Below are 25,600 nucleotides of genomic sequence, written 5' to 3'. Positions count from 1 at the left end.
AGCAAAGACAGAGCACGGAACATAGGTTTTAAACAAGTCAAGAAATTTAGCAAAGCAGTGGATATTATAATAATAATGAAAAAAAAAAAGGAAACAACCGTTACTTAAATTGCAAGTTATTAAAATACCAGGAGAGCAGCTTGATCAAGATAAATCGCGTCAGGCCTATTTCCATCTTTATTCACTTAACAGACTATTAATTTTTCAAAAGTGTCAAATAACAGGATTTTGGTACTTACCGATAAATCCCTTTCTCCGATTCCACAGGGGACACTGGAGTTCAAGACAGTGGGGTATAGACGGTGGTAGAGTAGAGCCTGGCACTTTAAATAATTTAGAAGTGTGACTGGCTCCTCCCCCTCTATGCCCCATCAGCCCCAGTTTAAGAACTGAGCCCGAGAGGAGACGGAGGACAAAAGGAATATGAGGAGAAGGAGAAGACCACAGAACGGAACAAGACCGACTGAAGGAGAACACAGGAACCCACTGCAGGGAACACATGCAGTCACACAACCATATAAGGACCAAATAAAACGGCAAGTACGCAGCGCTGGGCGGGCGTCCAGTGTCCCCTGTGGAATCGGAGAAAGGGATTTATCGGTAAGTACCAAAATCCTGTTTTCTCCTTCATCCACTAGGGGACACTGGAGTTCAAGACAGTGGGGACGTCCCAAAGCCAACCTCCCGGGTGGGAAGCGCGGAGAACTTGTTGACCCTTCTGCCAAACCGAAGCCGGGACCGCCCAGAAACGGAGGCCCAATGGAAAGGCAAGAGCTGAGGATCAAGTGCCGTAGAGCCAGGAGACAATGAGAACTCCTTGCTGAACAGTCACAGAAATTCCAAAAGCTACTGCGTAAATCGAGTGGAAAAAAAAAACGACTAGCCAGAGAACACCCGCAGATGAGAGGCATCAGAACACTGCAAGCTCAGCTGAAACAGACCAAGCCAGAGCGCAGGGAGCAGAGAACCCCAACCAGAATCCATAGAAGGGCAGGAACACGAGACAAAACTCGAGAAAACAGGAAGCTGCAACAGTCGCAGATAGCAGAATCCCAGCACTGCTGGACTTAAATCATATAGATGGAAGTATAACGATACCAATCTACAGATACAGAGCTGATCCTGTCCACAAACTCCAACAAAGAGTATGCAGGGAGGCAAAAGGCAAGACCGAACAGTCACCCTGAACCATCCTAGATGTCCAACTATTACAAGGTTGTTAACCAGCGGAAGGGTTAGACCATAGAAGTCTCCAACGAGTAGAGATCCCACTGGACATGAGGCGGATTCAAGAGGATTGAGAATACAATTCCTTTCAGAGGGTCAGACAGCAGAACAACCCATTCTGAGAACAGAGGGAGAAAACAGTCACTGAAACCCTGCAGCTGAAAAGAAAACCACAGCCACAAACTCCAAACAACTTCCAACATGATGGAAGTGCGTGGTCAGTAGCAACTGCTGGCCCGAACATAGTAAAAAAACAACCAGGATATCCTAGCGGTAAAAGAGCATGGATGCAATAGCCACCCAGGGAGCGCTACCAATATAGGGAAGCATCCCATACAGCAAGGCTAGAGCACTAGAACAACTATGAAGGTACCCGTCAGGCATCTGTCAGTGTGCTGAAAATCTCAACAGATACTGAACAGGAAAACCAACCAACCAGGCCCCCTGCATAGAACATAGTGACTGTCACACTGTAATGTAAAGATGTGCACTAGCCCAGAGATGCGCTTCAGTCCATAACCCCAACAGATTTCAGTAGAATAGTGTCACTAATCTCAATGTTGGAACTATGCACCCACACACCAGGAAAACTCTAAAGTGTAGAGCCACCTGATTAAAATAGTGGATGGCTGCTAGGACAGCAGCTAGGGTGCGGAAGGGAGAATAACGCTATGTATGTCAGGTTGCATGAAATAGGAGCATCTTCCGAGGCATTAGTAAGCTCTTACCTGTGAGCGACCAGAAGCTTTCTGGACGCTATGTAGAATGTCACTGACCTTTTCCATCACACAGTAACCTGCCACGTTAGGTATAGAGTAGCTTCAATGGGCTGAGACCAATGTCTACAGCACGGACTTCAGTCTGGAGATGTGCAGTAGAAAATACTGTAGAAACTAGCAAAACGTTAGTGGAGACAAGAAGGTCGTACAACAGGACTCTATACCTGAGCATGTTCCATTAGGGATGTGTATCCATATAGAGATTATACATATACCCCAAAAACAGTCTGCTAGTGTAAGTATCCTTACATTAACACTTATAACGGTGAAGTGCATATTATGCCCACCAATCTAATACAACCCAGGCCTGACCCTGCCTATATCAGCGGGTGGCCATAGGCCTTCATGTAATTTAATTAATTAAGCCCTGAGGATGGAATAGAACCTGGATTCTCTATGTACTGATAGAAATGTACCTAGGGGCCCTTTAGAGACTCCTTTTATTGAGATATGCGACAAGACAATAATATGGAGTAGCAGAATCGATACTGAGAAGGGTACCTATACATAGACATAGAATGTGTTAGTTATCCCAAGTAAAGAAGGGACATATCTTAGGAAATATTCATACAAGGAATGGTTATAGTATAATATATATACCCACGTACACACCGACAAACATAATTGCATGAGAAGGCAATCTCTTTGAAAGGAAGAGTTAGTGCCAACATAGTAAGTTTACTTGTCAGACTCCTGCACCAGGAGATCAGAATGCCATATATATGTCCTGCATTCTTGGTGTATGTTTGCTACCAAGTGCGCTACTGGAGTGTAGTTGTAAATAATAATAATAATACGGTCCCCCGAAAAGGGGCGCCGTAGATAAAGACTGACGGGAACAGAACTAACACCCCAGGAGGGTGTAAGCACATATCTTTATATACATGTGTGGACACACAAGAAGGCCCCAGTCATGTATAGGGTCCATACTAGAAGCAATGCCTTAGGGAATTGTGACTATCACTATGTAAGCTGCAGAACATGACTCTAGTTTATAGAGCCACTATTTAATATGTATTGATAAAGCCTACAGTTTCTGTAATTCCCAGGCGGCTTCCCAACCGTGGAGTTATAGGTAACCTAATGATTGTGGAAGTATAGGCATCCTACACACACACACACATAGATATAGATATATATATATATATATATATATATATATCTATATCTAAATAAAACACAACCAAATCCCTAGGGAGAGATAGTGTAAAGTGGAGTTTTGTACCAACTACCGCTTCAGGAGAGTCAAGCCTCTAGTTGCAGCATGCTAGGTATCAGACATAAAACTGATCAGAACAGATCCTACCCTTGTTCTTATGGTAAGGATAAAAAGTGATATCCACATATGCGTACCTACATACAAGATTAGTAGGAGACAATTTTTTTTTTTTTTTTTTTTAAACTAAAACATGAATCATAGTAGAGCCATGGAAGGAACTGAGCCCCAGGACAAAATTCACTCCAGACATGTATATGTTCTAAGGCAGGGCTTAGTATAAATTACAAATATATATACACATACATGTGCCTTACGGCTCATGTGCCGTGTGTGGCCATCATTCTGCTACAGCGTTTGGGCAGGATATTTTTGTAGCGCGCTGTCCCAGACTGGTATCTGTTACCGGTAACCATCTCCCTGGCAGTGCGTCACTAACTTAACCTTGTGTGTGCTGCCAAGGGAGCACATAAGATATAAATCTATATAGATGCACATATGCATACCTTTTAAGGGAAGCACAGAAGGCTGGTGAGAACTGGAAGTTTTTAAAACCAGCCTATAATTTAGCGTATATGTATGTTCATTTAGGCAGGGTAACTAGTGCACCATGAGGTAGCCTTCACAGGCTATGATAAATATTTCATAGATGGGACTAGAACCCACTGTGTATTGCTCACCAGTCCACTGCATTAGCTGGTTGCTATTCAGGCTCATTCCGGGCGCGGAGTGCGCGCTAACCGGAGAGCAAGTTCGGAAGTCAGGCAATTAGATTAAGCTAGGCGCCCCTTGCTATAGAACCAAGTGAAAGCCTGACAGGGGTTAATACCCAGCGCTGCAAAACGGCGGGACTATGTCCAGTCCGCACAAAGCTTTCATGTGCATTTGGATCCAAGTACTATCAGACGAGATCGGGCGTGTTCATGTAGAATACAATTACCCAGAGCCACTAGCTACAACGCAGAACTCGCCTCCATGTGAGAGGAGACCGGAAAACTATGGCGTCGCTGGAATGCAGGCCGCACCAAACACAGGTCCCTTTCCTTATATAACTAAAGGAAAGCCCTACTGGGACTTGCCAGCTGTACACTATGGTTGCACAGGCTGTTCTTGTGAGCAAAAGGGGGTGGGGGCCACGGTGTCTCCTCTTATAATAGGAGAGCTGTGCATAGTTACCAGAGTGAGTGCGGCAGCACCACATGTCACAACCCCGTTAAGTAACACCTCCTCTACTAAACAAGAGAGGTAAGCAATATGCAGCTAAGGTGCTGGGCAGGGCAGGAGACCTGGACCCAGCGGGGTTCAGTTGCGGCTGGCCCCACTGACTCTGGGAGGGTCGGGGGACCCGAACACAGCCAGGTTCAGCTGCGGCGGGCTCTGCTGAATCGGAGGCTGTATAAAGCTTTCCCTTTGAAGCGGGAAGCCTGATAGTGGCCGAACTGTGTAGCATAAATATATATTTCACCTGACTAGCACCGCCCCCCAACAGAACTGCACAAGCGGAGTTATAGTGCACCCTCTGAATTACTTAGCATGCGCAACTGCGTGTGGGTGGGTGCAGCAAATAGCTGGACTGCAGCAGGTGTAAACTAACTAAACTGTGTGTACACAGGTGTTTACCACTGCCCTTAAGAGGGAAGCGGGGGTGATCTGGCAGGCACTGGTCCGCGCTGCAATCATCACTGAGCCTCCCGCGGAGCAGCCACTTCAGGGGCCCAGACCTCTCCCTGCATCTCATGCGCTGAAGCGTGCGGCCACTTCGGCAAATAGGTGGAGAAGGGCGGCGCCTGTTGCTCTCTAGGGCGCTGCAATGGCCGTCGGACCTAAGCCCCGCCCCTTCACTGCCGGGAACGGAGCCCCGGCACTAGTGCCGACCTTTGGCTGCTCTGTAAGGAGCTGCAATAGAGGCTGTATACTGCGGGACTTAATTTAGGCAGCCCGCCTTACAGACCCCCCGAAAGCCAGCGCCGGTGCTAGAGAACTGCGCTGCTTAAAAGCTCTTTACTAGGGGAGCGCTATTATGGCAGCCCCTGACAGCCGTGTGCACGCGGCAGTTGAGGGAGCGCCCGACCACAGATGGCGCCGCTAGTATGCATGACGTGCCAATAAACCTACGCCCCCCGCTTGCTCTGGTGTTCTCACCGGGATGCCTAACTTCGGAGGTCAGGGAGAAGTGGTGCAGGGGGGAGGGTTGGGTCTCTCCTAACAGTGACAGCGCAATTGTCACTGAGCCCAGCTTTTTACAACCACTGCTCCTGCTAATCAGGAGCAGTGGTTATACTTACAGGCTGCTGCGGCCGGGATGCTGGGCTGAGGGGGCGGCGAGGAACCCGGACACATGCCGATGTCAGCAGTGGCGGATCCACGCAGGGTCCGATGACTCCATGATTGTGCCCCCTCCTCAGGGTCACCGGACACAGGCTGCAGTAGCCGTGTGGTGCCCTACCGGCGGCTCCCACGTAGCAGGCAGACTGCCACAGCAAGCAGCCTGCCTGTCCTCAATGCTTGTTTAAATTATGGAAAGGCTGGAGACAGCCTGATGTGCGACCGGCTCTCTCGGGCACATTCTAAAAACTGGGGCTGATGGGGCATAGAGGGGGAGGAGCCAGTCACACTTCTAAATTATTTAAAGTGCCAGGCTCTACTCTACCACCGTCTATACCCCACTGTCTTGAACTCCAGTGTCCCCTAGTGGATGAAGGAGAAATAGATTTTTTAACCACTTGCCTGGCGTGGTCGCTATCATATGCTACCACACCAGGCTGGGTATTCCCTGACATGGTTGGTCGCATCTGATGTGGCCAGTCAGAAACTCCCATTGGGGCGGCTTGCTGGGAGATTAATCTACCAGCAGCCGCCAATCTCAGAGGGACCTCCGGGGAATCGGTATGATATACCGTCGAACATTAGCCCGGCGGATGTCATACCGACGCTGGAAAGCAGTGAGAATCCCGACTGATGTGAATACCCCACTATCACTAACCTTCCCCCCCCCCCCCTAACCCTCCCTTAGGGGTGTCTAACCCTAACCTCCCCCTCCATGCCTCTGGAAGTAGAATTGTTGAACAACTGTCCTCCACCCAGAGACTGGCATTCATGGGAAGAAGAATCCAGTGGTGACACGTTGGCCTTTGTTGAGGTCTCAATTTCAGCCACCAGGGAAGAGAAAGAGGAGCTTCCTCAGAGAGATGACTGCCCTGAGTCAGGTGAAGAGGAGACCTTTCCACTTGGAAAGGAGATTGATCTGAAGGTCGCTGGAATGCAACCTACCAAAATGGACCACCTCGAAAGGATGCGACAAGTTTTCCCACATACACATAGAAATGGACTGAGTTATCTGTTTTTTCAAAACTAAGCAAATGGACAGAATAATGGATAATATCATATCCCTAGGAAGAATTACTTTCTGGATGGTCGAAGATCTTGTCCAAAAAAGCCATCATCTGGGAGAGATTGATGATCCAACTTTGCAGAAAAACACCTGATGAGTCAGCCTAACATCAGACTGAAGGAGGCAAGGAGAGGGAAACCTTTCAGTAGGTTGTCTAAATATGAGACTATTGTCACTCTCAATGAGCGACCATAACCTTTGTAAAGAGTCACAATACATTAATTAGGAAGACTTAAAGGGCAGTGATCTGAAATTAAAAAATTATATCGAACTGTGAATCATAGAAGAGCCTGATGAGTCTCCCAAATGGGAATGTGAAGCTAGGCATCCATGATGTCTCTGGACCCAAGTCGTCCCCATTCCATCTCTGAAATCACTGAAAACAAAGATTCCATCTTGAATTTTGAAAGACTTTAGGCTGAGAATGGGTCGAAATAGAAACCACTACTCCAGAAGAAATCAGAGCCTGCACAGCACCCTTTCAGACCCATATGTGTTTGCCAAAATGCAGGTAGATTTGTAGATAAAAACCTCTGAAAAAATGGATAAAGAAGGTCTAACTGGTACCCCACAGTCACAATGTCCCGAAACCAGGCATCTGAAGAGGTCATTAATCACATATTCCGAAAAAAAAGGAAAAACTGGGCTCCCACCAGAGGATCCCCAATGTGAGATGGTAAATCATCATGCAGGTTTTCCGATGGTCTGGGCTGTGGACCACCCAAGATTGACATTCCTTTGTTCTAGATCCTGTGTGAGGAGAGCTGACCCTCTGGTCACAATATGGGTAAATTCTCTCCTTTTATTCTTCATGCAGAGCAAAGATTTTTGGAAAGACTATTTGGTCTAGGTGCTAAAGAGGGAAGAAAGGAGCTGCAATTTCAAAATGAGTATACTTTCTTTATTCACTGTATTAATTGACCATAAACTGCATATCACTGTTGCTCACCTGAAAGTAGCGGCTTGATCTGTTTGATTCTGGCAGCCATTGCCGGGGTGATCTTCGGCTTACCCTTTGGGTCGGAAGTGCTTGGTTCATCAGTTTCCATGGGAGCCAGTGTGTCTCCATCCAACCCAATACCTTCTAGCAGACCTGTAGTTTCTTCACTGGAAGCTGAGCTTTCTACCTCACCGTCTGTATCGGAGTAGGGAACAAGACACATAAAATCATAACTCATTTCACCTTTTAATCCTCCTATGTCTGACATAGCTGCTGCCACATAAACCATCTGATCCCAATAAAGAGTGTACACAATAAGCCTTAAATGTTATTTCTTTGTAGAGGTGCACCCTGCAAATGGACACTTCCAATAAATCTAGCAAGATATGCATATGTATAGTTAGCCAGGGCCGGATTATAGGCGGGGCGGTCGTCCAGGGGTCCCCACACATTGGGGGCCCCCACATTGCCGCATACATACTCTGGCCAGCAAACAGAAGCAGTGACAGCAGGCAGCACATGAGCAGAGCCACCGATAACTGCTGCGATCCCTCCATTCCCGCAGGCAGCCGCATCCCCCATAAGTTTCTATGGGAGAGGCGATGCAGCCAAATTTACAAACATTATTGACCCCCGCCTATGAGCTACACTACGCATGATTAGCCGGCAATGGCGGCTGTGCAGTCAGCATGACTGCACATGCGCAGCAGCGCCCGTAGCTTTCCGGGCACATCGCAGGGATGGGCTCCTTTTGGAGCCAGTGTCCCTGCATGTGCCAGATAATACATCCGGGCGCTATGATCGCACATTGCAATGCGATCATGGGCGGTAATGTCATGCCGGGATCGCACTGCAATCACCACCCTGTCTCCCCCCTCTCTGTCTTCATCTCTCCCTCCCTCCTTCTCTCTCTCTCTAACGCCCCACTCAAAATCCTGCGGTTGCTCCTGGCAGTGAACTAGATCATGTCCGCTACGCTGACGGCAGTCGGTTCCCAGCAGTGTTGCGGACATGAAGTAGTATGCTGCGACCTTGCCGGTCAGTGGAGAGACCAGAGACAAGGTAATGGGCATAGTAGCCGAAGCGTGAGGCCGTGGTAATATAATTGACGGGGCCCCCACAAACCTTAATCCGGCCCTGTAGTTATCATACCATATTACAAAACTGTTATGAAAACCGTACCTGCCCTCTTCGCTCCTTGGGGTAACGTACTCACAGTCTTCTCTTCCTTGGGAGCAAGTTTCTGCATGTCTGCTTGTCCAAACTCACACCCAGAGGGCAAACTGTAGTAACAAAGACCCAATGTAAATATGAGGGGGATTTATACGACTATCTTTATTAGCTCTTTTGTTTCTATTATTCATGGTTTACCATTTCTCATAATACACTTTATCCTCCTGGGGAAAACTAGGTTGATTGAGTCCTGAAGCAAGAATCGCTCCCCCGGCCGAACCCTGTGCTGACTGAGGAAGTCTGCTTTCCAACTGTCCACCCCCGTAATGAAGATGGGCGGAACAAATATTCTCTACCCACAGCATGAACCGAGTCTTCTCAGACATAGCCTGAAGACCTCCTGTTCTCGTCCTCCCGGTTGATGTATGCCACAGGCATGGACCCGAAGGGTATGCTGCTCAGCCGCCCAGCGCTACAGCTGTGCGGTACCGGTATTCTGCCAATAGGGTGGGGGAGGTAAAAGCCACCGTCTACTGGAGCAGTCTTAAAGCCTGCAAGTTTACAGCCTGATCCCATAAGATGCAACTTAAACAGAAGGAAAAAGGTAACTGGAAATAAAATAAAATGAAATAACCCTAGCCCCAAATCTTCGTGCATCTCCTGCAGGCACTAAAAAAACGCCAATAATGTTTAGTGTCTATTCCTCAGCCACCCCTCTAAACCCAGAGTCGCAGTGTCACCCAGATGAGATGAAAGAGGAAGAAGGATTCATTCACCATATCCAGTTTCTCCTACTGCTGTTCCCTCCAGCTTCAAAATATTTCTGGAAAACCTACCATTCTCATCTAAAATGCAAACACTCAAGGCCTCCCATACATCAGCAATTGATTGCAGCAATCGTGCAATTTGCAATAGATTGTGTATAAAAATCTTTCCCTCTTTCAATCGATTGTGGCAATTCTGCAATGGATTGAAAAAGGGAAAGGTTTTTAAACAATCGATTTCAAATTGCACAATTGCTGCAATCAATTGCTGATGTATGGGGGCCTTAACGCCCACCTCAATTACTGCAAATGACTCCTATCTAGCATTCCCGCCTATCTATCCATCTGTGCAACAAACCATCTTCGATGATTTGGCAAGCCTGATCTTCAACTGTTGAGACTGCACATGTGGAAATCCCAACAGTTCAAGAACACCTATGCAATATTAGTAACAAGAAAGAGAATTATAATATCCCAGTGCATTTTAAAGAGATGCATGAGAGTAACCCTCATGATCTAGAGTTTATAGGCCTAAAAAAAAGTAACAGCACAATGGGAGAGGTGGAAGTCTGGAGAGAAAAAAAAATCAAAAGAAACAAATGATCTACAACTTAGGGACATTAACTCCTAAGGGTCTGAATATAGACAGAGTACATCTTTTATAAGAAAAAATTGCAATAGGTTTTTTTTCCAATACTTGTAGTGTACATTAGTATTGAATCCCATATGGAATATTATAACCCGATAGCAGGATTGACTCTCCCTTCCCCTCATGAACTCCCTAATATCCAGTTTTAAATGGTCTTTTAACCTGCTTCTTCATTTAAACTGGTTTTTAGTGAACAGATTGTTTTACTGTATTGTATTTATAAACGGCATTACAGTGAACATATATTGATGTTGTAGTGTTCTTATGTATTGTTCTATATATTGCTGTATGTTTTGTTTTTATGTATTGTTTAAGTGTGAGTCCATATAAGTTTTTAATTAAAAGAAAGCTCAAACACATTGAATATTGAATAATGCCAGTTTTGAGAATGGAATGTGGAGGCGGATATCTACAAGTTTGACATATTGCCAACCAGAAGTGACGCCCACCAACCGGAAGTGACAAATTGCCAACCATATGAAGGGCGGACTTAACCCCCGCCAACCGTAAACAAATGTACAGTCTGCCACCCGGAATCGGAAGTGACGAACCAGACATATTGCTATCCGGAACCGGTAGTGACAAATTGCACATATTGCTGACCATTTGGAGGGCGGAAGTGCCGAACAGTTAGTAACTAATCAGCTCTCTGTGGCAATTATAAAAGAAAGTCCTCGATGAGGATAAATAGCTAGTTTTATCCTGAAGTAGCCCAACAGGTGAAACACATTGATGAATACAAGGAGACGTGCTATACTGAGCACGGACACCAGTCTGCCGGCAGACCCCTCATCATTGGACGACACAGCTGCACTTGGATAAGCACCTTAATAAGAGGTACCAAGTAATTTTGCACTGTAAACTGAATTTCTGCTGAGTTTCAAACACTGGGTTTTAATCAATTACACTGCAAAACCTGGGGGTATACTAGAAGTGAACACAGACCAATTACAAAGCCAGGTACAGATGGACATTATCCAAACAGCTGATTAGGCATTTTACTTCCTGTTTATTAATTGATAATATTGTAATGTGTATTCCTGTTTATACCAACCATACAGAAGCAAAAACCCTAATTTTAATAACGTTATAGGTTTTGTAGTGTTTTATGTGTGGTTTTATATGTTGCATACCAGAATTGGGTCCAGTACAATTTGTTTAAGAGAACATTTTTTAACCACTGATATAATCAAGTGCAAAATAAACACTGAATTATTCAATCTCAGTAATCATTCCAATCATATGCTCTGGGATTTTTGTATTTTATGAAATCCCAACAGTGGTTCCCAGAATCCCCAAAGCACTCAGCATCACTACCCTTCATACATCAGTCCTTATCTGTAAAAACTGACCAACACCAGATTGATCTGCGCCTCTGCAAATGTTCAAATAGGATGTAGAATAGGCAGAAAAGGCTGACAAAACCAAGAATTGGCACATTTCTGAACAGTAACATAACAAAACTATGCCCAGCATATATTGTACCCTGCACTAGGCAAGTAAGCACAAGAAAACTTGTTACAGTCTCCTTAACATTGCATTGCCTATTAAAAAAGTACAAGAAACCAGGGAGAGCTAATACAGTACACGAAAAAGCATAAGCCATAAAATTAATCTGTACAGTATTTACCATGAAATGGACAAAAAGCAATCTCTTTTACCTATTAGGAGTGCAGAGAGAGAGTAAAACAGTGCTTTCCCACACCAAGGAGCAATATAGTTGGCTGAGCTTGTTCAAAACATTGAGTCCTAACTGAGATCCCCATTGATTCACTGAGATGGCACGGATCTCGCTCTGTAGGGAAAACACAGGTAAAAAAAAAAAGTTAAAGAAATTAAAGTAAGTGAATGATCTGATCAGTACTTATCACTTAAAGCTCACAGTTGCCCAATACATGATCAAACCTTTAAATTCAGTAACAAAGGATTTACTTATTTGATCTTTAGTTTTGCAGAGAGCCATCTGCTTACCTGTCCCACTCTGCATGTGTGGACAAACATCATGATGTAGGCATGGGCTGCTGTAAGTGCATGAAGCAATGGGGTGGCCTGAGCAGAGAGAGTTGCATCTGCAACATTACCGGCACATGCCAATTCTCGCAACAGTACTGATCCACCAGGTGACTCAATGGGTCGATGCAGAGGATCCAGCGAGGAAAGAATAGAGTCCAGCTGAAGAAGCCCTTCCTGGAGAACTTTGGGCTCATGAGATAAGGTCTACAAAAAAAAAAAAAAAGGCATTTAATTTTTTCAGGTATACAAGTGCATGTTTGTCAAGGATGCGGTTTATAAACATTGTTAAAACCGTGGTTGTAATATTGATATAAACAGCAGGGTGACAGGAACCAAAGGTTAGGGCGGTTGTAGGGAGTATGGATAAGATGATAGTTTATGTAAGGAAAGGGAAAGCACATGAGGGAAGAAGACCTGCTCGTGGGAGGTTACATTCTAAAGAGGGGTAAACCTAAAGGGGCGACAGTGTGCTGGGGACATGGAGCAGTGGGTTAGGATGAGAGCTGGATGGCTTTGACGAAGAAGTGGGTCTTGAGAGCCAGTTTGAAGTTTTGTGAAGGGTTTGATAGGAAGGAGAAAGTTCCAGAGGTAGGGATCTGCACGGGCAAAATCTGGAGGCGGGAATGGGAGGAAGTAATCAGCTGGCAGGAGAAACTGCATTCATTTGTGGAGCGAAATGACCAGGCAGGAGTGTGAAGGGAGATCAGCTCAGAGATTACAGTAGGAGAGGAATAGGTGAGGGCTTTGTGAATGTGAGATGTTTTGAATTGGGCTCTGAAGACAGATTGGAGGGAGGTGGGAGTCAGGGAGACCAGAGATGAGGTTACAGTAGTTCAGTCGGGAAATGACCAGTGAGAGGATAGGGTCTTCGTTGCATCCAGGGTGAGAAAGGATCTGATCCTGGAGATATTTCTGAGATGGAAACGGCAGGAATTTGGCCAATTGCACATGAGGGTGAAATAAGGGAATGTTAAAGCACCCAACTTCTTGTCCTGCCCCAAAGGGTACGCAATACGTTCTCATGTGAATGTTCGTGACAAGGTCTGGTGTACAGTTGCCTTTAACATTAGTTAAACGTTGTTGTTACACTAATTTGCATTACTGAAACTGAAATCAAAGTGGAGAAATCGACTTGAGGTGTCAGACGACATGCTAATAATATGATCAGTAACTAGAACTCAATTCCATTTTTTCATTGCACTTAAATAGCAAAAAAAAAAAAAAAAAAAAAAAAATCATCACACTAGATGTAGCTACTATGTGTATTTGTGATTTGCAGATTTTCTATAAATATAAAATCCATAGGGATTTTCTTTGAGCTGTTCTGTTCCTAGCTATCCATATGTTAAGTAAAACCAAGCTTTGACATCTTTTGAAGTCATACTGGTACCTAATAGTACTGGTGATGAGGATTAAAACAGTCTGGATAATGGAGTATGGGAAACCTACTGGATAAACCATTGAGTATCTGTAATCATAAAAAGGTTAAGAGCCCCTGCACTAAGGAGAGTGAATAAATATATCCTAAAAATATGAGATATGGTAAGAACTTACCCTTGTTATCTCTATTTCTACGAAGTCCATAGGGTTCCACAGGATACCTTGGGGTATAGGTGTGACGTCAGTCGCAGGGCACCAAAGAGTTAAGCTTTCAGCCTCCCAGGATGCACTAGGTCCCCCTCCTATACCCCGCCCCCGGGCCAAGGCACCTCAGTTAGTTACCAAGCCATAGGCCGGAGGAGGAGAAGGAAGAGAGAGAACAAAGATCTGGACACATACAAGAATCACATTCTCACCAGAGGGAGACGGAAAACCGGTGACCAGAGCAAAGCCCATCTGCAGCACAGGTGCGACAGGGCGGGAGTCCTGTGGAACCCTATGGACTTCGTAGAAATAGAGATAACAAGGGTAAGTTCTTACCATATCTCATATTTTCTACTTCAGGGTCCATAGGGTATCCACAGGATACCTTGGGGATGTCCCAAAGCAGTATCCTTTAAGGGTGGGGACGCTCCTGTGCAGAAAGGAGAATCCGCCGCCCGAAGGAAGCATCCTGAGAGGCGAAGGTGTCAAACCTGTAATACCTCACGAAGGTATGGACAGAAGACCACGTAGCAGCCTTGCAGATCTGAACTGCCGAGGCACCACGTCGAGCTGCCCACGAAGGACCCACAGACCTAGTGGAATGAGCCTTCAGAGAAGGAGGGACCGGTAGGCCTTCATGAAGATAAGCTTCAGAAATAGCCATACGGATCCAGGCTGCCAAAGTTTGCTTTGAAGCAGGCCAACCCTTTTTTACGGAAGCCAAAGAGGACAAACAAAGCGTCCGACTTCCTAAACGAAGAAGTGCGGTCAACATAAGTCCTTAAGGCCCGCACAACATCCAAAGAGGCCTCACCCACGGAAAGACCCGGTGAGTTAAAGGCCGGAACAACTATTTCCTCGTTAATATGAAACTGGGAAATAACTTTGGGAAGAAACTCGGGCCGAGTGCGGAGCACTGCCCTGTTCCCATAAAAAACCAAGAAAGGGGGTCTACAAGAAAGAGCCCCTAACTCAGAAACACGTCTGGCCGAAGCAATGGCCAGAAGGAAAACAGTCTTAGCTGTTAGCCATTTAAGATCCACTGAGCCCAGTGGTTCAAACGGCGGTCCTTGGAGAGCCCTCAGGACCACAGCCAAATCCCAAGGCGCCACAGGTGGAACAAAGGGCGGCTGAATGCGGAGAACACCCTGCATAAAGGTGCGCACATCCGGGATTGTAGCAATCCTACGGTGAAACCAGACAGATAGGGCCGAAACCTGTACCTTCAAAGAAGCAAGGCGAAGCCCATGATCTAGTCCCGCTTGCAGGAAGGCGAGAATCCGAGACAGACGAAACTCCCGCGGTGCATAACCTCTCGGTCGACACCACTGGAAGAACGTATGCCACACGCGATGGTATATCCTCGCGGAAGACGGTTTCCGAGCTCGTAACATGGTACGCACCACAGAGCTGGAAAACCCCCGGGACCTCAGCATGGCCGTCTCAACAGCCACGCCGTCAAAGACAGCCGAGTCAGGTCCGGGTGAAGGCAAGGACCCTGAGACAGAAGGTCCGGTCGTAGCGGCAACCGCAGAGGAATGTCCACGGACAGACCCTGAAGGTCTGAGAACCAGTGCCGTCTGGGCCACGCGGGAGCTATCAACAGGAGCGTCCCTCCTTCCTGTTTGAATTTCCGGATTACCCGTGGAAGAAGGGAGACCGGAGGGAACAGGTATGCGAACCGGAACGTCCACCGGACGGACAGAGCATCCACCAGAGACGCCCCTTCGTCTCTTGTGCGAGACCCGTACACCGGCAACTTGTTGTTGTGTCGGGACGCCATGAGGTCGATTTCTGGAAGACCCCACCTGTCCACCAGTAGTTGAAAAACGTCCGGGTGCAGGGACCATTCCCCCGGATGAACGTCCTGGCGACTTAGAAAGTCCGCCTCCCAATTGAGCACTCCCGGGATGAAGACCGCTGATATGGCCGGAAGATTGCGCTCCGCCCAAACCAGGATCCGAGAGACCTCTACGAGAGCCGCCCGACTGCGAGTTCCTCCTTGCCTGTTTATGTAGGCCACGGTGGTAGCGTTGTCCGACTGGACCTGCACCGGGCGACCCTGGAGAAACCGCTGTGCCTGCTGGAGAGCATTGAAGACCGCACGGAGTTCCAAGATATTTATTGGAAGCTCCGCTTCTGTCGGCGTCCACCTGCCCTGGAACAAGTGTGGACCCGAAACTGCTCCCCAGCCCCGAAGACTGGCGTCCGTTGTCAACAGGACCCAATTTGGAACCCAGAACGGACGTCCCTTGTTGAGGTGGGTCGTCTGTAACCACCACGTAAGGGACAGGCGAACCTCCTGGGTGAGCACAATCGTCTGGGACTTCAGAGACTGAGTCAGCCCGTTCCACTTGGACAGGATCAGGTGCTGCAGAGGTCTGGAGTGAAACTGGGCGTATTCCACCATGTCGAACACCGACACCATGGAGCCCAGTAACCTCATCGCCGAGTGTAAGGACACCCGGCGGCTGTGCAGACAACTGCGCACCCTTGACTGTAAAGCAGAGATCTTGTCCTCCGTCACGAAGATCCTTTGCTGTCCCGAGTCCAATAAGGCTCCAAGATGCAGAATCCTCCGAGACGGGATTAGAGTGGACTTCTGCCAGTTGATTAGCCAGCCGTGCCGTTGCAGCAGTGCAATGGTCAGGTCCAAGTGGCGTAACAGGAGCTCTGGAGATCCTGCCACCAATAACAGGTCGTCCAAATACGGCAACATGCGGACTCCCTGCAGCCGCAGAGAAGCCGCCATGACCGCCATCACCTTGGTGAAAACACGTGGTGCTGTTGCCAGGCCAAAAGGTAACGCCCGAAACTGGAAGTGGTCGCTGCTGATTGCAAACCTGAGGAACTGTTGATGGCGCCAAAGAATAGGGACATGCAGGTAAGCGTCCTGTATGTCCAATGACACCAAGTAGTCCCCAGGTTCCAGCGCCAGAATGATGGACCGTAGGGTCTCCATCCGAAACTTCGGGACCCGCAAAGACTTGTTGAGTGCTTTGAGGTTGAGAATCGGACGATATGACCCATTGGGTTTCTGTACCAAAAATAGGTTTGAATAGAAACCCTGGCCCCTCTGGGAGAATGGAACCGCCACTATAACTCCAGCCTGGAGCATAGTGTGCAATACCTTCCGCAGCTCCGTAGCCTTGTTCCGGTCTGATGGGAGACCCGTGGTGAAGAAGCGAGCCGGGGGTCTGTGCCGGAAGGAGAGGGCGTATCCGTGGGAAACCACCTCCAGAACCCAAGTGTCTGTCGTAGTGGTCGACCAACACTGGGCGAACTGTAGCAGGCGGCCTCCCACCCTGGGATCCCCCAAAGGGAGGCCCGGACCGTCAGGCCGCAGGCTTGCCATCTGGCTTGGGGGCCGGACGTCTGGTACTCCATGCCTGCTTCCGGGGCTTGACCGATTTCTTAGGGCCAGCCTGTCGAGGAAACGACTGTGGTTTGGGCCTGCCCTGGGCCCTAGATGACCGAAAGGACGATGGTCCCGAACCAGAAGGAGCAGCGGCCGACGGGAGACAGGCAGATTTGGCTGCCGCCAGCGTGGCCACAATCTTATCCAGATCCGGACCGAAGAGAACTTCTCCGGTAAACGGCAACGCTTCCAGACCTTTCTTGGAATCTGCGTCCGCCTTCCAGGATCGCAGCCACAAGGTGCGACGAGCAGCTACCGCTGCTGAAGAAATTCTAGACACCAGAGTACTAATGTCTAGAGCCGCCTCGTTGATGTAGGTGGCCGAATCACGGAGATTGCCAATCAACTCCGCCTGATCGGCCGGACAGTCGGATTCAAAAGAAGCCTCTAATGAATCCGCCCAGCGCTCCATCGCTCTGGCAACCCAGCAAATGGCCATAGCCGGCCGTGCTGCCCCCCCAGCAAGGGAATAAGCGGACTTCAGGCAGATTTCTACCTTGCGGTCCGTAGCATCCTTAAGGGAGGACATGGATGGCATCGGCAATGTGGCACTACGGACAAGACGGGTCACGTGAGAATCCACCTGTGGAGGGGATTCCCACTTCGCAAAATAATTATCCGCGAACGGATAAGCCACCGCCAGGCGTCTCTGCGGCTGGTATCTTTTGCCAGGTTGTTTCCACGCCTCCTCTAAATGGTCCACCAACTGACCCGAAAGAGGAAAGACTGTGGCATCGCCCTTCACATCTTTGAAAAAGGCATACTTAGATTTAGCCGCTGGGGGAACTTCGTCCTCAATCACCAAGGCTGTGCGGACCGCCCGAATAAGTCCAGGAATATATACTTTGGACTTAGCATCAGCGTCCTTAGTATGGAGAGGTTCCTGATCGTAAGGATCTAGAATCTCCCCATCATCAGACGTCCCTTCTTCATCCTCATAAGGAGCGGACAGAGACGCCACCGGCCTTTTAAGAGACCGCATCACAGACTCCCCTTGCAACACATCCGACAAGTGCTGTACAGAACTCGTCAGGGAGTTAACCCACGCTGGCTCCTGAGAACCCGGGAGCGGGGAAATAGGGAGACTGTGGGGTACCACCAATTGTCGTGGGAACCCCTGCATGGGTGACGACACCACAGACTGCTGGGACAAACCCATCGGAGTAAACGCGGGCTGCGGAGCTAACTGGCCCACTAAAGCTGTTAACGCCTGAGCGAAACAAGCCCAGGGCGGCTCCTGTACCGGTGCTGTAACCGTAATAGGCCGCGCCATGGACAAACACTGCCGGCAAAGGCCCTCCGCGCTACCCTCCCCCTCCGCTAACGGTACTTTGCACGTGGTACACTGTAGCCGGAGGGGAAAATCACTTTCAGACATGATGGCACCACGTATGTGACCTCTCTCACCAATTAAGTATTAAATAGGCGAGAGACCACCCTGCAGCACCGCACCGCAAGGGCTTTAGCAGAAAGAACAGGGACAGTAATAAAGCTGACAGTTTAGAGAAGAAAAGATTACAGGCAGCAGCGCTAGCACAGTCACATACAATGCAGAAAAATAACAATTCCTGCACTAACAGCGCTGATCACTCAACTACACAGACACAGGGCCTGGTAGGACACAGCGCTGCATACACAGACCTGACCACAGCGGAGGAGAGGTATGCGGGGGGACCCAGACCACGATGCTTCCGTCCAGCGCTTCCAGCAGCGTTCACCATGCGTTCTGGAGAAGATGGCCGCCGAGGAGCAGAGAGGAGGCTGGCCTGGGGGAGGAGCGCTGCCACAGGACCAGTCGGCAGCATGCAGAGAGGGCTGTGTGCAGCGGGGGAGGCGCCGGCTGTGAGACAGGGAAGGCGCGCTCCCCTGGCATGCATTTAACCCCTGGGACGCCGCAGCGCTACCGCTCTGCTGCGGTCCGCTGTCCCAGGGGGTAGTGGAAGCGCAGGTTGGTCGCCTGGCTCCACGCTGCAGCCAGTCCCCAGGGAGCCCCCTGCCTGGGGACTTAGGACCATGTGATCAGCGGGGACCCACCGCGGGACCCCGCTGCTTACCTCTGTCCCCCTTGAATCCGGCCATGGTCCGGAGCATCTGGGGTCACCGCTAGCTGTGACCCCAGACGCCCACCAGCATCCCCGGATCAGTACCGGCGTTCTGGTACCGGCGGGGTGTAGGGAAGACAGCATGGACGTCAGGACTGACTGTCCATGCTGTTCATCCAGATGTGCAGCCACAGCTGCATGAAGAATAAGCTTCAGGGGCTCTTCTAGCCCCCACTCCAACAGGTGCACCCGACTCCGGCCGGGCACCAAACTAAACTGAGGTGCCTTGGCCCGGGGGCGGGGTATAGGAGGGGGACCTAGTGCATCCTGGGAGGCTGAAAGCTTAACTCTTTGGTGCCCTGCGACTGACGTCACACCTATACCCCAAGGTATCCTGTGGATACCCTATGGACCCTGAAGTAGAAATATATTTCAAAACTCAGAGCTGTAACTAGACTTTTTGGTGCCCTGTGCCAGAGTGAAGCATTGGCGCCCCCCCCACCACCATTTTTTAAATAGGGACATAAGATAGTGCACCTGAAAAAGGGCCATGGCCTCATGGGGAAGGGCCAGGGAAGAGATGGGGGAGACCAGGAGATGCTGGGGATAAATAGGGACATAATATAGTGCACCTGAGAGGGGGCCATGACCTCATGGGGAAGGGCCAGGGAAGAGATAGCAGAGGCCAGTAGATACTTGGGATAAATAGGGACATAATATAGTGCACCTGAGAAGGGCCATGGCCTCATGGGGAAGGGCCAGGAAAGAGATAGGAGAGGCCAGGAGATGCTGGGGATAAAAGAAGAGGAAGCTACAAGTGAGAATGATAGTAAACAGGAAAATTGCCAGGCCCAAACAGCGCCCCCTGCCCTGCGCCATGGCACTGGTCGCACTACCCTAGTTACGGCCCTGTCAAAACTGCTTGTAGGATGTAATTAGTATATAATACTACTAGTACATAAAGTGCATGTGTTTGAACATAAAACCCAGGAAGATCATCATTGGGTGGGAATCAGCAGGTATTCCTTAAAATTGGGAATACAACCATGAGCCACAGTCTGGGCTGTCTCCAAAACATGAACAGCAGCAAGCCCAAATAACTCGCCCTGAACAGCAGATTGTCACTGGGACAGTCAGCTCCATGCATCTGAGAAGTGTAGCAATAACTGCCATGATCATTGTATAGAACATCTGTGGTTTGGCCAGGTTGAAAGGTAGGGCCCTAAGCTGAAAATAACGGGACAGCAAATATGAAGAGTTAACGGCATCCCTCCCAGATTGGAACAAGTACATACATGTCCTTTTTGTCCATGGACATCATGAACTCTTCCCGTTTCATGCTGCTGACTACTGTCCAAAAGAGTCTATCTTGTACAGCCATATAGTGCCTGCTCCTTGTGCCAACCCCTCTAACCCAGACATCAGTAGTGTCCCCCAGATTTTATCCTCTTGGAAATGGGTTGGCACTTAATGGTATGAACTTAAGTTTTGGAAAGAAAAACACCCCCCCCCACAAAAAAAAAAGTTTGAATGAAGTTCTCATTTAAATGAATTGTGTTTGCATCACATGCACTTTATATCCCAGGTCTTTTTAGTTTTTAACCTCACTTTTAATTTTCAGTAGACACTGTTCTGTTTCTGCCGAGCATTTGAACTGTCTGGTGCTCTGAAAACTAAACTCTGTATTTAGAGTTAAATTGCTTCAAAGTAACAGTTCTGTATAAACCTCTCCTGTAACAGTCCCACGTAAATACTTACTAAGATAGACTTGCACACTCCAGCAACAGCTTGGCAGGCAGCAGAGGTAGGGAAGTCAATAGGTAGGTTAGGTAGGCCCAGGATAGTGACCAGAGGTAGCAGACCCTTTTGACTCACAAACTCCTGGCAATGATCATCTGTTGTGTTGTTGCTCAGTATTGATTCTACAAATTTCATCTGTGAAAGAATGGCGATTATTTAATAGACAGAACACCATTCAGTATACTGCTTCGTTTATGTGGTACCAAAAGAATAAAAGCACAGAGTCCTTTAAACCAGTCACTAAGTGAGCAAACTGCACATCATTTTAGGGGAACCAACTACTAAAATAATATGTTTGATAAAGGTCATCATAATTCAGTTTTGCACACAGTATGAAATCATAGCTACCTACCCCTCCAGGAACTTCTGCGAGACTGCAGAATTGTCTGGGGGTGTCTCACTGACTCCAGGAAGGCTCACCCACTTCTTATTGAAATGGGCGGGATTGGGGGTGAGGTTTGCAATTCTGACAATGACGTAATCTTGGCTCGACACTCTCCAGGCACTCGCAATGTGCGCATTATGCAGCAAGCTGGCGGGGCCTACTGACAGGAAGTGTCTAGCCCCGCCCCTCAATGATCAGATGCACCTCTCCAAAGGGAAATGAAATGATAAATTGAGACGTCTAATATGTATTAAAGCTGCGCTGACATCTGAGGAGTAGTAGCCAATGAAAAGCGGGTTGGGAAAATGGTCACATTAGCTAAATATTTTCTATTACTTACCTCACTATAACTGTTCAGTTAAGTTTCAGTCCTTAGTTGTAGATAACCAAGGGCGCAAATTTAATTAGCCACGGGTTTTACCCCACGGCTAATTACTTGTGCAGCATGGGGAAAGGCTATTGTTAAATAGAATTTTCCCTGCGCGTTATACCAGGGGATTGGTCTCCCACCCAAGGGCAGCGTAAAGCCACAAAGCTCTGCGGTGTGAATTGGGTTTAGCCCACTGCACTAAACCATGAACTCGCAAACTCTTAGCTCCACTTGTAACAGCGCAGAGAGAACTGAACACAATTCAAAAGATGCAGATTGCAGTCTGTATGGACTAGGCATTTTTAGCAAGGCGCTGTGCCCTGCAGGATTTTAAAACTGCAAAGTGCGCCCTGGCCTACCTGCCGGCGCCCTGCTGACACAGCCTGCTGGGTGTGCAGAGTGCCATCCCCACCCGTGGACTGCAGTGTCCCGCAGAGGGGTGGCAACTGCGGTGCAGCGGTCACTGCCGGTGAATAGAGGACATGCTGGGCAGCCCCCAAGCTTTTCCCTCACTGAATAGATACGCATGTAAACGACATCTATTCACAATGAGAGGAAAGATTGGGGGCAAGCCCAGCATGTCTGCAAGTGCTGAGTACGCCCCCAAGAGTGAAAAGGGGAGTGTGCCTTAAGGACACACCGTTTTATCATGACAACTTCCCCTTTTCAGGCACGGCACCCTGCCCAGAACCAGACCTAGAATTAACAGTAAAAACACAGTGGACACTAACGTATAAAAGCTAAAAGCACATGTCTAAAAAATGTACTGAAAAATCTGTGCATACTGAAACTTATTTTGTAGTTTATTATTTGATATAGTAAAATGGACAAATCCTTTATGTGGAACTAATGAGGAACTGTGTCTGATTTCAAAGAATTGGCTACATAAAATATTCTTCGTCCTCTTTCAAGTTGCATGATTGAGAAATAGCTTACATTAGCTATAAAACCTGTTGAATCTTTGATCACACTTTTATACAACTTGGCAAACAATATAAAACAAAAAAAAAAAAACAGCTACAATTATATATGCAAGTTTTAAAGATTAATCTTGAATATATTCCACTGTAGAAAATTGATCTGAAAGCTAAATTAAGTTTAGTCTGGTAAAAAAAAAAGGTGGGGAATAGGTGTAATTACCATCAAACTCACCACATTGAGAATATAATCCATGAGGGGAATTGGAATCCTTTCTTCCGTTCCCACCACACTAGAAAAGAAAGATACTATTATAAATGAAATTTAAAGTGAAGTAGAACAGGGGAAACGTGATGCATTCACCTAGAGAGAAAAGAGCATAACTATTCTAACATTCTACATGTACAGTGAGAGTTGGATGGTGGAGAGCACATGCACTGTGTGAGCCTCCACTGCCACTAAAGAGAAGAGACTACCATTGGCCATACATGTAATGCTGGAAAATTGCTACCGAACTGCCCCGTATGCCCCCCCGAACCATTTGGGAAGGGCTGATCAGCAGCACCTCAAGCAAAAGGTAGTGGTGTGAAAAGGAATTACGGGGTGGGGGGGAAGGAATGATTAGAAATAAAAAGGAGAGGAGAGAGAAAAGGGGAGGGGGGCAGAGAGACAGAAACACACTGCAGTTGTGTGTTGGACACTAAGTGCAGGCTAAAATAGAATGTAAATATTCATCCATGCACAGAACTGTTGCTGGAACTCCAGATAAAAAGCTGCAAAAAAACAGTACAAAAAAGTAAAATACAACAACTAAATGAAGGCGGTCAGGGCAGGGACCTCCTCAGTTATGCACTAGTCCAGAAACATGTAAAATCTCAAAAAAAATGGAAAGCCACTGGAGGGAAGATCCTATATAAAACAGAAGCACTGTTGCTGTCAGGAATAGTTGAATCAGATGGAAGACCCAACATAGCACAATTCACCAACAACTGTGGATCCCTGGTCTTGGAACAGTATAGCTCTATGTTGTGAATCAACTGAGATGCAATTATGTAGACATCTGGCTGATCCCAGCTGTTCACCAGCTGCTGGAAGACAACCGGGTGAAGGGACCAGTCTCTGATGTAGGCTTGCATGCTCAGGACAAAATGACAGTGCTACATTTGTGTCATTATAGAAAGACTTGTATTAATTTAAATATAAAATGATGAAATTACTATAGCAATAGTGAAAGATTCTAAACTTAAAACAGAATAGTTTTTTTTTTTTTATATATGAATAGAAAATGACCCTAATAAATAATGAAAAGCAATAACTAGGGATAAAGGAAAAAGCAAATTAATCAAAAAGGTACAGTCACAATGTTTAATAATCCACTGTTGGAAAATGACTGAATCAATTCAGTCGTCTGGTATTTCCAGCTCTTTAGTTCAAAATGTTGAAGATGTGTAGCAAAAAAACCCCCACAAACTTAGACCTCTCCTGTAATATTACTTGGAAAGCTACTCCTGGCACCAGCCCATGTGATAGATGGATACAATGTATTCTACATGTTTAGTAACCAATTGAATAAAAACAAAAAACATTTTAAGTTCTTAGCAGAGATACAAATACTAATGTTAAAATCAGTTAGCTCTCACCACATTCAGCTATTATAGATGAATCTACAGGATATCCAGTAGTAGCTGGTAATGCTCCCCTCCCAGTACTCAACTAGTGAGGCTGCAAGTTAGTGAGTAATCAGAGGTAGCGGCAGTAACTGCGTCCGGTGTCTCGGTGCAGTTTACAACCAATTGTTCCACCTTAGGCCGCAGTTGTAGTAGAGGTTTAGTTGATACTCTGAAATGAACAGTTCCATGATGCTGGAATGCGTCACTAAGCCACTGCATGATTCTGCTGGATCCCCATATGGCCAGAACACCCCTTGTGCCTCAATGACTAGTTAGGTATCACTGCTATACCTTGTCCAATAGGATCTTCATGGCACTTCCTCAGTTTAGGAATGGAGTTGCTCTAACCAGGGTGCTGAAACCCACGTTTCAGTACATTTATCTGGAGAGTTGACTCAAGAGTCAAAGGCCCTTGAAATAGCACTGAAGGGTGAAGGACTCACAGTTTCATAGGTTGACAACCATCACCACCAGGGTCAAAGTCCACATGGAACAGACAATCCTTGTCGCCAAAGAAGTGAATGACACCCCCATGGTGATAGTCTGAGGCAAAGACTGGTAATCTGATGGAGAGATTTGTTCCAATTCAAAAGGAGTTTGATCTTCAAGTAAAACCAGGCAAACTGCACTACAAAGAAAGTGGAGGCCATGTTCTCAAGCACTTTCATGCAAAAGTGACTTGATCAAATCCTGTAAAACTTTTGCCTTTTGGAAAGATTGCAGGTGTCAAACATCAGCCTCAAGTTAACCACCTAGGAAGGAATCGGGTTTGATTGATTGGAGAATGAGAGTCCAAGTTCTGGCCAGTGTCCTGCACATGTGACATCAGCAAGATTGGCGAACCCATCTTGATCAACAGGATCATACACAGAGATGATAGGCAACCCCCTGGATTTCAGAAGGGTAGCAATCACTGCCATGATCTTGTTGAATACCATCAAAGCCATAGCCACACAAGACTTAAGTATTGCTACCAAGAAAACATGAGGTTTCTCAAGGCAAAAATCAATTTTGATAACTATAGGAACCTTCAGCAGGCCTTCAACTTCTAGTGGAATCATCTTTGCAGACAAACGTGACAAAGCTGCATCAATTTTAGGCGCCACTTAAATGCATCTTCATGCAGGAAAAGATATAATGTCAAGTCTCTCAATACTGATCATCAGTCAGATGAATCCCATTCTTTATTATTGAGATCACTGCATATCAATTTTGATGATCCTTAAATAATTAATCCTGTAGAAATGAAGATGGCATTGTT

At 47.2% G+C, this 25,600-nt stretch overlaps 1 protein-coding gene across 23 annotated transcripts in view; it reads right to left on the bottom strand.

The window, feature by feature from the left end:
- Positions 1-25,600, bottom strand: part of HUWE1 (HECT, UBA and WWE domain containing E3 ubiquitin protein ligase 1) — a 155,406-nt gene that overhangs the window by 75,782 nt on the left and 54,024 nt on the right. For 15 of the 23 annotated variants that reach the window (XM_088455517.1, XM_088455514.1, XM_088455520.1 and 12 more), the window contains exons 24-29: positions 22,892-22,961; positions 20,955-21,131; positions 12,111-12,356; positions 11,801-11,934; positions 8,736-8,836; positions 7,563-7,748 (exon numbers count right to left, since the gene is read on the bottom strand). In XM_088455517.1, coding sequence (XP_088311643.1) covers positions 7,563-7,748; positions 8,736-8,836; positions 11,801-11,934; positions 12,111-12,356; positions 20,955-21,131; positions 22,892-22,961 — 914 coding nt within the window. The remainder of the gene's footprint in view (positions 1-7,562; positions 7,749-8,735; positions 8,837-11,800; positions 11,935-12,110; positions 12,357-20,954; positions 21,132-22,891; positions 22,962-25,600) is intronic. The other 8 variants (XM_088455510.1, XM_088455521.1, XM_088455523.1 and 5 more) reach the window with 1 other exon arrangement.

Source organism: Taudactylus pleione, unplaced genomic scaffold (assembly GCF_031769625.1).
Source record: "Taudactylus pleione unplaced genomic scaffold, aTauple2 ptg000656l, whole genome shotgun sequence".
NCBI lineage: Eukaryota > Metazoa > Chordata > Amphibia > Anura > Myobatrachidae > Taudactylus > Taudactylus pleione.
Note: the sequence above shows the minus strand (reverse complement) of the source record. Positions and strands in the feature narration are given on the sequence as shown.